The sequence below is a fragment of the Microcebus murinus genome, chromosome 26 (assembly GCF_040939455.1).
Source record: "Microcebus murinus isolate Inina chromosome 26, M.murinus_Inina_mat1.0, whole genome shotgun sequence".
NCBI classification, from domain to species: domain Eukaryota; kingdom Metazoa; phylum Chordata; class Mammalia; order Primates; family Cheirogaleidae; genus Microcebus; species Microcebus murinus.
Window position 1 is genome coordinate 21,344,546 of NC_134129.1, and position 14,034 is coordinate 21,358,579.

General features: G+C 49.9%; 1 protein-coding gene across 5 annotated transcripts in view; it reads right to left on the reverse strand.

Moving 5' to 3' along the window:
* The window catches only part of LIMCH1 (LIM and calponin homology domains 1), a 258,305-nt gene that overhangs the window by 15,167 nt on the left and 229,104 nt on the right, over positions 1-14,034 (reverse strand). For 3 of the 5 annotated variants that reach the window (XM_075997823.1, XM_075997827.1, XM_075997825.1), the window contains 5 exons: positions 13,609-13,714; positions 8,030-8,070; positions 6,793-6,876; positions 2,534-2,626; positions 1,198-1,302 (listed from right to left, as the gene is read on the reverse strand). In XM_075997823.1, coding sequence (XP_075853938.1) covers positions 1,198-1,302; positions 2,534-2,626; positions 6,793-6,876; positions 8,030-8,070; positions 13,609-13,714 — 429 coding nt within the window. The remainder of the gene's footprint in view (positions 1-1,197; positions 1,303-2,533; positions 2,627-6,792; positions 6,877-8,029; positions 8,071-13,608; positions 13,715-14,034) is intronic. The other 2 variants (XM_075997826.1, XM_075997824.1) reach the window with 1 other exon arrangement.

The window sequence follows — 14,034 nt, forward strand, 5'->3', positions numbered from 1 at the left end:
GTCGAGGTGTGTTGCGATCACCTCGCCTGCCATTTAAGAATGGTTGCCCAGATCAACAACGGCGATGGGCTTCCGGCCGTTTGGAACAGATGCACGACCTGGACTCATCTCGAAAGCTATCATAAAAAGGAATTGGCTAGAAACGTGCCTTTTCAAAATACAACAGAGTCACGGGACTGCTCATCTCAGGACCAAAGCCATCCTGGTCTGCCCGGTTGGTTACGTTGCTGCACGCAGATTAGGGGCCGCCTGGGTCTTGGGCAGTCCGGCGACTACTTCAGTGACTACCGGGAAGTCCTGAATGACTTCCGCCAGGACCCTGGCCACCGTATTTGGGGGATGTCAGGGTAGACCGGCCTGTTTAGACCCTCCCCAGTCCTCAAAGACACGTGACACATTTCTTGGGGGACTTAGGGGGCTAGAAGCAACTTCTACGGAGGCTGGCAGAGGACACATCGCCAGGATCTCTGCTGCTGCCAAGCAAGGCGCACAAACGCGGGGTGCGGCAGGGAGGAGCAGGCCCTGCGGACGGAAGAGCGGTCTGGGAGCCGAGCAGGAGGGGGACAGCCCCGCACACGCCGCGATACCCGGGACCTTGGCGGCGGGGTGTGGTGGGACTGGGGCTGACGGCCTGCTGGGGCGGGTCTGGGCTCGGGAAATGACTCCAGGGAGGGCCCTGGCAGCGACGGGTGTGATGAGCTGCCAGGGCCAAACGGGAACTGACATACAACGGGGTGTGCCTCCTAGGGCAACAGCCAGTCTCGGATCTAACCACTCCAGTGCCGGTGTCCACTGCGGCCGACAGCCACAGACGCGCGCGCAGCGACTGTAGCCGACAGCTGTGGTGTGCCTTTTCTAGTTTTTCATGTATCAAAATAAAAGTGGGAACATTTAAAAATAACGTCATGAAAACACATATGTATGTATGTTACCTATTCTGATATTTTCATGACAAGGAAAAAGCTGCATATAAAGTGAAACAAGCTCTCAGTGCTTCCAAGCTTTCCTCGTCACACAGGAGCGAGACGACCGCCCTGCGGACCGTGAGTGCCGGCCGTGGGCGAGGGGTCGCGGCCGGTGAGCGCCGGACCCAAGTGGTTAGACTATTGAGCAAGACGGGAAAACTGGGCCTTGTGGGTCGGCCCTTCTACTCAGGTTTATCTTATTTCAGAAATCGCTTCTCGTTTACGGCCTCACCGTCGCCCCGCTGCTCTGGGTCGCAGAGGAGGGAGAGGAGAGCTGGTCTGCAGAGCTCGAAGAAACGGTAAAGGGAACCACGGTGTCTTCGATTATCCTGCGCTCCTAAGGGGGAGGGCGAGAATCATCCAGGGGAGGGGGGGGAATGAAAAATCGTATTTGTCAGGAGAAAAAATGTCATTAAGGAAATTTAGGGAAAAAAACAGAATATGTGCAAATGAGCAGGACATTAAAAAAAAAAAGGCTTATTTTCCAAAAGCATGCAAATCATGCAACACCCTCCACAGGCAATAATTTAGAAATTAGCATTTAATTTAGAAACACGAAGTCTTTGCAAATTAATCAGCTAGTAGGATGCAAGAAGCCTAATTAGAAATGCTGTTAGGGATCTGATTATGCACAAAAATTACTGTTGAAGATAAAATTCACAACAATATTAATCATGAACAAATTTTAGATAATATACGCAAAATGTAGCCCCCTTTAAATTCTCTAACGTGCTCCGGCTTGTTTATTTTAAAACACAAAAGGAACCAAAACAAATTTCTCTGCCACTCCAAGTCTCTTTAGTCCTATATAGTAAATACAGGGGGTAAGGATACCTCCATTCAGCCTCAGTATCAAAATTATTCTCATAAGATTGATTCACTATTACCAAACAACACACACACACAAATAAGTGAATTGATTTCTTCATGTCATCCCTCTAAGATAAATCAAGAATCCGATTCACTGACTAGAGAACAGATGCAATCGTATCACTTCCCTGAAAGTGGCTCACCTCACCCTTACCACAAACTGTCTTTTGGGGGGAATTGTGGTCTTTTAGGACCTGTATGATGACTGTTTTTTTCCGAGACAGAGTCTAACTCTGTTGCCCTGGCTAGAGTGCTGTAGCGTCAGCCCAGCTCACAGCAGCCTCCAACTCCTAGCCTCAAGCGATCCTCCTGCCTCAGCCTCCCGAGTAGCTGGGACTACAGGCACGCGCCACCATGCCCGGCTCATTTTTCCCATACATATATTTTTAGTTGTCCGGCTAATTTCTTTCTATTTTTAAATAGAGACAAGGGTCTCGCTCTTGCTCGGGCTGGTCTCGAACTCCTGACCTCGAGCGATCCTCCCGCCTCGGCCTCCCAGAGTGCTAGGATGACGGGCGTGAGCCACCACGCCCGGCCTGCAGTGACTGCTTTGAAGGGGTTGATGGGACTCCACTGTGGGTAAAGAGGCAGACACAGCCACACGCACACGCATGCCACGGACACGGGGACACAGGGAATGCGGACGGACTTGGAGGAACCAGGGCGACAGGGCCGGACTCCCTGCGGGGATCTCCTACCTCCTCGTAGTATCTGCGTTCTTCCTCCTCCACCTCCTTCTGGGCCTTTTCCCACTCTTCTTTCAGCTTGTCCTGCTCCTTCTGGTACCTCTCCTGCACGGAACGCCCACAGACGGCTCTGAACTGACCGTGGCGCACGCCGCGGGGACCCTCCCCGCCTCTCACCCGCCGCGCACAGTGTGGCTGCGAGACGGCCTTCCTGGTGTGACGCCCTGACTCTGATGGGCCCGCACGGTGAGGGGTGCTAGTCTGCGGTGCTCGGGCATCTCAGGAGCGTAAAGCTCCGGCAGAGAGCAGTGCTTCCTGAGGCCCGGGTTTCGCAGAGCCGCTCTTTAGCTACGTGAGCGGGACCCTCCCCGCCTCTCACCCGCCGCGCACAGTGTGGCTGCGAGACGGCCTTCCTGGTGTAACGTCCTGACTGATGGGCCCGCACAGTGAAGGGGTGCTAGTCTGTGGTGCTCCAGCATCTCGGGAGCGTGAGCCCCAGCAGACAGCAGTGCTTCCTGCGGCCCGGGTTTCGTAGAGCCGCTCTTTAGCTACATGAGCGGAAATCTGCTCGTGGAGAGAGAGAATATAGAAAGGCGGAACGCCTCTAAGACGGCGTCCTCAGACTACGGCCCGCAGGCCACATGCGGGTGCTTTTGCCCATTTGGTTTTTTTTTTTTTTTTTTTTAGACAGAGTCTCGCTTTGTTGCCCAGGCTAGAGTGAGTGCCGTGGCGTCAGCCTAGCTCACAGCAACCTCAAACTCCTGGGCTCGAGCGATCCTTCTGCCTCAGCCTCCCGAGTAGCTGGGACTATAGGCATGAGCCACCATGCCCGGCTAATTTTTATATATATATCAGTTGGCCAATTAATTTCTTTCTATTTATAGTAGAGACGGGGTCTCGCTCTTGCTCAGGCTGGTTTCGAACTCCTGACCTTGAGCAATCCGCCCGCCTCGGCCTCCCAAGAGCTAGGATTACAAGCGTGAGCCACCGCGCCCGGCCTGGTTTCTTTTTTACTTCAAAATAAGATATGTGCAGCGTGCACAGGAATTTGTTCATAGTTTTTCTTAAAGCTGTAGTCCGGCCCTCCAGCGGTCTGAGGGACAGTGAACTGGCCCCCGTTTAAAAAGCCTGAGGACCCCTGCTCTAGGATCTCCCTTCACTGGGGTTCTGCCCTCGGTGGGCTAAACCGACAGTTTGCTTCTATAATGCCACGCCCTTCAGGATGGGGCTCTGCCATTCCACTGATACCAGCACGGCGTCGCCGGGGGAGTCTAACAAAAGACGGAAAACCTTGCAGGTTTACAGGGACAGACACAGAAAGGCCCAAAGCACCAAGGTGAAAGTTCGCTGAGCAGCTGAATCATCCTTTGCTGGTGGCGACGCTACCAGAATGGAGTCGCCCTGGCTTTGCGCAGCTTCTGAATTAAGAGCGGCCTTTCAACGGCCTGTCGGAAGGCTTCCATGCCAGAACTGTATCGCTCCTGTTTTCAGAAACAATGCAGCACTAGCCAATACTTCGGGGGGTGGGGGGGATAAAATACAGTGAATAAAAACTCTGTCCAAAATATGACCAGAGGCCCTGACAGCTGCCCAGAAGAAACAAACAAATGGAGGTTAAAATTAATGTTTCAAGTGGGAATGGGCCCCCTGGTGCCTGGGGAATGGCATCCCGGCGTGACAAAGGGGCCGTGGCCTGCGCCACGCACATGCGGGTGTTCCAGGCCCGTTGCTGTCGACCCTCTGCTCTCGGCCGAGACGTGACAAAGGGGCCGTGGCCTGCGCCACGCACATGCGGGTGTTCCAGGCCCCTTACTGTCGACCCCCTCCCCGAGGCCGAGAGGAGCCTGCGGTTCTGTCTTCACGGGGGAAGGCACCGAGCTTTCCCTGGCCGCTGCGCCATTATCTCAGGAGCCAGAGGGCCTTACTGGAACTGCCTGGGGCCTGTGCTCTTCCCGACTCTCCGGCCAGCTCCCCGTGGGCCGGCCCGTGGCGGGCCCTTCCACGCCGGCCGCGAGTCTGTTACCAGAACTGAGTGTCACGGGGTTTCAGGGAAGGACTGCGGGGGGCTCTGCCGCATAGAGGGAGCAGACCCCGGAACTACGAAAAGCCCAAGACCAAGCAAGCCTCTGAGGCTCCGTGGTTCGGGGAGCCCCACCGAGAGGAGGCGCTGGGGGTGCAAGACGCAGCAGGTCTGCCACACGCACCACACGCGTGCCCTGCTCCACCCGCCGACACCGCGGCCCACACCACACCGCCACGCTGGGAGACAGGAGTGAGACACACGCCTGGTGCCCGCGTCCTAGCCGCGGCCACTCCCCGGCGTGGGAGGGACGGAGCGCTGGGGTGGGGAGCGTGTCTGCCGTCTTCTCCAGCCCGTGGGACTTCCGGCTCTCGGCTGCTCCCCGTTTAGCTGGGGTGTGTGTGTGTGGGGGGTGCAGCTGATCTCCAGGAGAACAGCAGAGGGCCAGGCTGCCCTGAGGCTTCCCAACAGACCCAAGTCCCACAGCCTGGGACTTCCACGAGTCCAGTTCCTCCTAACGTCTTGGCATTCGCGGTCTAAGCCTCTGCAGTTTTCAAGACGGCCAAATTTAGCCGGCAGAGATAAGGCCACACCATCACCTCCTTCTACTAAATAATCTACTATATAATCACCCGACCCCTGGGAATTAAGCCAAAAGGATTAAAAAAAAAAAAAGGAAAAACAGAAAAACTAAAACAAGCTTGCAGTAAGCATTGTTTTCTACACGGCAGCAGAGAGATCATCAAAATTAATGGGATTTAGCATTGCGTTCCTTTACGGCTGTCTTGGGAATCGGCACTACTGAGAAGGCAAGAGCCTGCGTGCTGGAGCCCCGCAGACTTGGATTTGAGCCTGGGCTCAGCACCTGTCAGCCGTGCCGCCCCGGGCAAAGGATTTGACCTCCGCGAGCCTCAGACCTTCCACTGCGACTGGGGCGAATGAGACGTCCCCTGAAGGCAGTCTGGGGACTGAACGAGGTAAAGTGTGCCCAGCACCGACCTCGGCTCCCGGTTCATGCCAGGCACTCAGCCGGGTTAGCTTCTTGGGTCGCTGGGGTTGCCTTCAGAAGCTCTGTTAATCCGTTAAGACTGGCATGAGGCAAGTAGGAGTCCGGTAAATTCACTACCAGAACTTTTCTAGAATTGATAATTAGCCGCTTTTGCTAAAAAAACAAAACAAAAACAAATGGAGCAAACATTTCTACTCAAGGAGTTAGACGGAGGCTAAGTTCTATTTCCCACGTAGCTATCGGATTTCTCTCCGACAATCCACCCCTGCTGCTTGGGCTGGAGAGTGACCAGGCCACGAAGGAGGTGACAAAGGGAGGAACTGGCCCTTCACTGAAGCTTCGAATCTTTTCAAACTGTCAATACGAACGTCTTTTCCGCACAGCCGTCCTTGTGGCCTTGGGCAGGAAGAACGGGGGACAAGGCGCTATGCTGTGTGGGCTGGCTCTGACTCCCCAACTTCTGAGAAGAGCTTGATTCCGCCCGGCTTCTGTGTTCTATGCAGTCAAGAGCATTAAATAACTGACCTAGTATTTTACTTGAAAATGTCTTTGCCTTTAGAAAATGACTCTCTCTTGTCTCTCTCTTTCTCTCTCTCTCTCTCATTTTTTACAATCTGTAAATAAGTGGGTTATTACTGGATGATCCTTAACCACTTCGGTACGAGCGTCGACTGTAGCCGACAGCCACAGGTGAACGCGCACAGCCGATCGTCGACTTTGGCCAACAGCCGTGATGTGACTTTTCTAATTTTTCATTTATCAAAATAAAATCGTGAACATTTAACAATAACGTCATGAAAACATACATGTTTACGTCACCTGTTCTGATACTGACATGACAAGGAAAGCTGCCTGTGAAGTCAAACAAGCTCTCGGTGCTTCCAAGCTTTCCTCGTCACACAAGAGTCAGACGGACGCGCCGTCCATGCACAGCACAGACCGCCGTGCGGACCGCGAGTGCCGGCCGTGGGCGAGGGGTCGCGGCCCGTGAGCGCTGTACTGAAGTGGTTCAGATTGTTTCCCAACACTCACATTATATCGTTTTAAGTATTTGTTAATAATTTACTATGAGTTAATCATTATAAACAGTCCTTAAGATAAAAGGCAAAGATTGAGATGGAATGCCTGATTATAAAGCTATTAAAATTGAGATGATCACATAAAAAAATCTATTGACTCTGTTGAATGCAACGGAAATTCAGAGAGCATCACCTAAAAGAAAGGGGTGGGGGCGAACCTCACCTGGAGCAAGCGCTCCTGCTCCTGCTGCCACTTCTCCTGCCTCCTGCGCTCCTCTTCCGGGTCCCAGGCCCAGAACTTAAACTGCTTAGAGAAAACAACAACAACAACAAAAAAAACCACAGTCAGAACTGAGCCTCGCCCTCGAGGACAGCCCAGGCAAGAGAAGACCGTTAGCCCCCGGCCGGGCACCCGCATTAACACACGGACACAGAGCCTTCACCGTCTAAATGTCCTCTCTGGTGGCGTTTTTTAACCACTTGGGACCGCGCTCACCGGCCGCGACCCCTCGCCCACAGCCGGCGCTCACGGTCCGCACAGCGGTCTGCGCTGTGCATGGACGGCGCGTCCGTTCTGCTCTTGTGTGACAAGGAAAGCCTGGAAGCTTGTTTGACTTTGCAGGCAGCTTTCCTTGTCATGCAAATCAGAACAGGTAACACAGACACGTATGTTTTCATGACGTTATTTTTAAACGTTCACAATTTTATTTTGATACATGAAAAATTAGAAAAGTCACATCACGGCTGTCGGCTACAGTCAACGCTGGTACCCAAGTGGTTAACAATTGCTTCCTGATTTCATTGAAATATAAATCAGAAAATGACATGGACGGTTAATATCCTGCAAGACGCCGATTGTGGGAAGGAGAGCAACGAACGCAGCTCGGGTCTCCCCGAGAGAGTCTGGGCCGGGTCCCGGCTGCCGACAGGAACACTACGCTGTGGCATTGTCCTCCTTTGAAGGAATTATTTTTAATATCTATAGCAATTGTCTATTTTAACACTAACTCCCACCAGCACATTCACTTTAACTGCTTCTGGATTTTATTTTCCCGACGTATCATTTCTGTTCCGGGCACCACAACGACACAGTAACAACCCCACGTGATGCTCATCACCTGTGCCTTCATGCTTTGCCCGACGGCGTTACACACGACTTTTGATTATTCTTTCAGATACCAGTTTTTCAGAGCTCGGTTTTGGTTTAACACTCTTTAAGCAAATGAAGAGCAAATGAACTCTTTATAAATTATAAAGAGTTATAATTTATCAATAATCAATTTATTACATTTAATTATAATCTATTAACTAATAAGCTTTGATTTATTAATAAATTTTAATTAATCAATCATAATTTCTTAGTGATTAATTATAAAGTTATGAATTATAGATTAAACCCACACATTATAAATTAAAATCACACTGACACGTACTCTTATCCCCTACGATAAGCTACTTACAGGTGTAGTCACAGGTGACTTTTCACTGCTTGGAGAATCCACTGCACCAATGAAAGGAAAGACAAAAGATGTTAATGTGAGTAGCTTCTAATTGCTGTGACTTCTGATCCAAACCATGGGGTGTTTCTATGTCAGCTTCCAACCAATTTTTTTTTTTTTTTTGTGAGATAGGAGCGTGAGAACATCCTAACCAAGCAGACCCCGGCTGCAGGCTGTACCCACCACCGAAAGAAGTCGGACTAGTGTAACGTGATTGGCCGCGCCGATTAGCACCCGGGGCTAGACTACAGGCAGCGAGAACTACCCCTATGCGTGCTGGTCCCGATGCGCCTTGCGTTCCGGCGTGGCGGGCGGTCCCCTCCCTGCCCGGCACGGGCAAGTGTCAGACAGAGAGGGGACAGCTGTCACCCGGGCAGCAAAGAGAAGGACACAGTTAACAAAAAGAACCGCTATCAGTTTCTGGTAAATGCTTCTAATCTTTGTTAACAACAACGACAACAAAAAAGAATAAAGAAAAAGAAAGGGATGATAAAGAAAGAGGTGAATGATATCATCTCTTTGGATTCTCCAAATCAACATAAAGTCCTGTGAATTTCCCCCTGGTTTTACTGTAACTGGCACTGACACCCAAGAACTAGCTCTTTGCTAACTGTGTGTCAGAAACAAGCATTTCCCCCTCCGAAATCAGAAGTGAAGACAAATGCCAGACGCCACTGGTCGCACCAACATGGATTTTTGCCCAGAAGAAGTACAGCTGCCCAGGGCGCAGTTTACCTGACTGGGAGAAAAACTGCAAACGTCGCCAAGAGTTCTGAACCCTAAGCGGAGCAGGCGGCTCTGGATCAGACGGCAGAACAGAACAGACAGAAACTGTGAACATTACAAGTGGCGAGAACCACGTTCTCAAGTACTTCTGCTTATAGCTGACACGAGAACTGAGAGTCAGCGAAACTCAAGTGCAAAATATCTTAATGACGCACACACACAAAACCCAAAGGCATGGACGTCAATAGAACTGGGGGAATTTATGATATATTTTTTTTTGTCTTCTGTGGCGTTAGGTACAATTTTATAGGCTCATCACCTAATGGGGATGTTGTCAGAACGTTCAATCTCAAAATGACAGGACGATATGCTGTGCTAGAGTTTGGAGAGACACAGTGTATATGCCTTTTGGAGAACACTAGAAAAGGCAGCAGAGGTGGGTGGTTTAATGTTTACTTTATACACGTCACACTTTATAGAGGCTATATGTGGAAGTCTGTGGCAGAAGACTTCCTTTTTCTATGTATAAAAAGGGATGTACTAGCACTCTGGGAGGCCGAGGCGGGAGGATTGCTCAAGGTCAGGAGTTCGAGACCAGCCTGAGCAAGAGCGAGACCCCCGTCTCTACTATAAATGGAAAGAAATTAATTGGCCAACTAAATATGTATAGAAGAAATTAGCCGGGCGTGGTGGCGCATGCCTGTAGTCCCAGCTACTTGGGAGGCCGAGGCAGGAGGATCGCTTGAGCCCAGGAGTTTGAGGTTGCTGTGAGCGAGGCTGACGCCATGGCACTCACTCTAGCCCGGGCAACAGAGTGAGACTCTGTCTCAAAAAAAAAAAATGGGGGTGTGTCTGTAGGGGGTGGCGTCAGACACAGAGCCCACAGCGAGATTCTCATCCGTCAGCTCCGTGCTGTGCTAGCTTTGCCACTCCCAGTGCAAAAAGAAGACATCAGTTTTTAGCAGGTGCACACATTTTACTGAAAACGCCAATTAGAGTTACCCTTCTGTTGGGAGGCAGTGGAGAACAGGAAATGTGTTGCCATTAAATGTGTTTTTGTGAATGTTTTCAGAGTATTTAAGGACTGTATTTTTGTGCGTGTGGGTGTGTGTGTGTGCACGCGCGCGTGTGTGTGCACGCGCGCGTGTGCGTGTGCGTTTCTGAGGGGAACCGCGGGAACTTCATCAGCGCTGGCCGGCACACGTTCGGTGGCCTGCGTGACCAGTCTATAAACAGGCGACTCTGCAGAAATGGTGGAGATGCCACTTTCTGGGGGAGGAAAGTGTCAAGCCTACTAGCTCTCGGATTCCTCGTCCTGACCCTGTGTCGTTCCTTTGGACTTGATGCTTGACTTCAGACCAGTCACTTAGAGAAAGGACTGGCTTTTCATTTGCGGGCAGAGTGCTGTCCTTCCCATTCCAGCCCCAATCAAAGACCAATCATTGCTTTCCAGGTTAAATTTATTAGAGGCCTTTTGCTTCTTGAGAGGTAGGGACTTTATAAGCTCCGAACAGTCGTTACTGTTATTTTCATACCTGCTGACGATGCGTTTGGCACACGATTTAACCACTTCGGGACCTTGCTCACCGGCCGCGACACCTCGCCCACGGCCGGCACTCGCGATCCGCATGGCGGTCTGCGCTGTGCGTGGACGGCGCGTCCGTCTCGCTCTTGTGTGACGAGGAAAGCTTGGAAGCACCGAGAGCTTGTTTGACTTTGCAGGCGGCTTTCCTTGTCATGTCAATATCAGAACAGGTAACACAGACACGTATGTTTTCATGACGTTATTTTTAAACGTTCACAATTTTATTTTGATAAATGAAAAATTAGAAAAGTCGTATCATGGCTGTCGGCTAAAGTCACTGTGGGCGTTCATCTGTGGCTGTCGACTACAGTCGACGGCTGGTCCCGAAGTGGTTAAATACATCCTGCAAGTCAGTGATTTTCCGAGTGTGGTCCCTGGATATGTGGTGTCAGCATCCCCTGGGAGCTTGTCAGAAATGCAAACGCCCCAGCCCAGACCTGCCGGGACACCCTGGCACACAGGCAAGTTCAAGGACTACCGTGTAAAGCTACATCTCCACGACACAAACACTCTTATTTTAAAGAAAGCATTCAAGAAGAGTTTATTTCTGCCTGGCATCTGGGTCTGTGCTTCTATACCTACCGCTACTACTCTACAACTGCTAGGTTACATTATTATTCATGCTTAATCTGGGCCAGGTACTGAGCTAAACAATGAATGATCCCATTTAACGCTTCCAGTACCCCTAATGAAATCGGTGCTGTTATTATTTCCAGTTTATAGGTGACACAATTAGAAATCAGGAAAAACCTGATGGGTAAAAAGAGCACCCGGCTAAGAACTAGATGAGCAAGAATTCGGACCTGTTCTGTATCTGGCCTGCAGCTATGATTACAGCTTCCCTAAGCTAGGTTAGAGCGCAGAACAGGCGTGCTCCAAACAGAATTCTGCCTTCAAAGAATGGATCTCAAAATGTTCTCGTGCTACTAAATTTTACTATTTAGTCATTCATTTGGGTAAAGCATGAAGTCCTTAAATTCAACAGCACATTTTACAAAATCAAAAAATGCCTTACAGCAGGTAATGGAATGTGTAAACGTATAAGAAAAAAAAGCCAATTAATATGGCTTAAAATATCTATTCCCTCTCTATAACACTGATCTACAGTTACAAAGTGCTAGAAGTAGGGCAGAATGAAAATCGGTCTAAACAGGGCCCATTGCTGGCCCGGTTGTCAGTTCCCTTCAGGCCAGCAGGACCAACGAATTTGAGATAAATGCTTTGAAAACAGCGTGGAACTTGCTTCCACGTTAAGAAACGAGTAAGCATCAGCACGTGGACCAGTTAACGCTTTCCAAGTGCTCCCTGGGACGCAGGCAGAGCCCAGTTTATCTGCCAACCGTCAACGCGAGCTCACGGAAGCCAACTAGACCCTGCCAGTGTTGGCCCCAGACAGCTGCCCGCCCTGGAAAGGAGAAGTAAAAATACCATGTTTCCCCGAAAATAAGACGGGGTCTTACATTTATTTTTCCTCAAGGGGACACCCTAGGGCTTATTTTCAGGGGATGTGTTATTTTTTTTTTTTAAGTACGGTACAACCATCTCCATGTATTCAAATAGAGTGAAGGTGTCTTCTTCTGGAACATCATCCTCACTCTCCAAACCCCGAATCCCATCCTGAATGTCTTGCGACTCTGTTTCCTTTAGAACCACCGGCCCCAATCTCTCCTGTGGAGCACTAGAGCTCTCACGGGGCAGATGAGAAGGGCTGCTCGTTTTCTTTCCCGCTCTGCGACGACACGCATGGGTTGTGCAGATGCGCTGCGCAGCCACGCCCATCACTAGGGCTGATTTTCATAGCCACGCCCACCACTAGGGCTGATTTTCAGGGTAGGGCTTCTATGGCGCACATGCTTAGACATCGTGCTGGGGCTTGTTTTATGGGTGGGTCTTATTTTTGGGGAAACACGGTACATGAAAGCTACAGAATCCAGTGGGGGCAAAGTACATTAAAAACGAATGAACCAAAGAGCCCCCACAGTTCTTGCCTCCTGAATTCTTGCTGCTGTTTTCTCTCTTGGAGAGAGAAAACTCCCGCCCAGGGACCTGTCTGGTTTGAAGAATAGTGCCCCCCTCCCCCCACTGCCTGCAAAGGGTTGTAGAATTCCCATCCCCCACTGTTTGCAGACCTTGTGGGCACCTGGGGTTCCCACGACAGTGGAGGGGTTCAGGTGGGCTCTTGAAGAGCGAAGAGGTGAATCGCACGGCACTGGGGACTTGTGGTGGGCCGTGCTGCTTTCCCGTCTTCACTGGCCCCCAAATCTCAGAGGTCCAGAGGCTGCCCCTTCCCACACCACATCAAGCACATTAAAATGCATCAGACATATGGAACATATTAAAATATATCCTCGGTATGTATGTGCTAGACATTTCAAAATACTTCCTCAGTATCACGTATGTGTATGTGTGTATACACATATGTTTCATAGACACAGGGTGTCCTGAAAGTCTCCATACAAAGGAAAATCTTTGTAGAATTTTTTTCATGAGTAGTTTGTAAACAAAGGTACGTTTAACCACAATTTCTGATTTTCCCTATGTATGGCGATTTTTTGGACACCCCGTATATCCTTGCTACAAGGAATTTTTGGGAAGACTGAAATTTTTGGCTATGCGTAACATTGCTTAATTCACGACAGTGAACAATTTCTCTCGGTCATCATCCCGCACACCCAGGAATTACTATGGAGTCAAAAAATACGACATTCTCAAAACTATTGTCAAACTAAATAGACGTTCATGAAGACGAGAATTAACAAAGGAAACTGACCATAATATTAAGATTATATTAAAGTTATAAGCTTATATTATATATAAATAAATATAGTGTATATAATATAAACATATTATATATAAATATATAAACATATTATATGTTTATATTAAAGTTATTGATTTATGATTTTGTAACAACTTTCTTTTTATATTTTGGGGACAACACGAAAAGTTTTTTAAGCTCCCAAACCCTGTCAGAGGCCAGGCTGGACCCACACTGTCCGGCTGACATGATGGCCTTGGCAGCTGGAGTCCCGGCTCGGACAAAGACAGGGCGCAGCCCGGCCTTCCGTTCCAGAGTCATTAATTCAGCCACCAGGGACCCTGGCAAACACCTTGACCAAAGGAACATCAGCATAAAAGATGTCACCTTCCCGTAAATGCAATCGTATTTCACGACAGACGGGCTCAGCAGAACGTGCAGACCTCAAACAAAACATTTCCTTCTCTTTACCTTGAGGACTGAGATTTGGCAAATGCAGTTGGTTGGTTTCAGGCATCGCGTCCAGAAACGGAAACGTCAGGGCTGCTTCTGGCTCTGGGGATTTTGGCTTCACCACCTGGACAACGGACGACAGACACAGACGTCACAGGTGTTAAAAATGAACACGTGGGCCAGGTGCGGTGGCTCACGCCTGTCATCCTAGCACTCTGGGAGGCCGAGGCATGCGGATCGCTCGAGGTCAGGAGTTTGAAACCAGCCTGAGTAAGAGCGAGACCCCGTCTCTACTAAAAATAGGAAGAAATTAATTGGCCAACTAAAAGTATATGTAGAAAAAATTAGCCGGGCATGGTGACGCATGCCTGTAGTCCCAGCTACTCGGGAGGCTGAGGCAGGAGGATCGCTTAAGCCCAGGAGTCTGAGGTTGCTGTGAGCTAG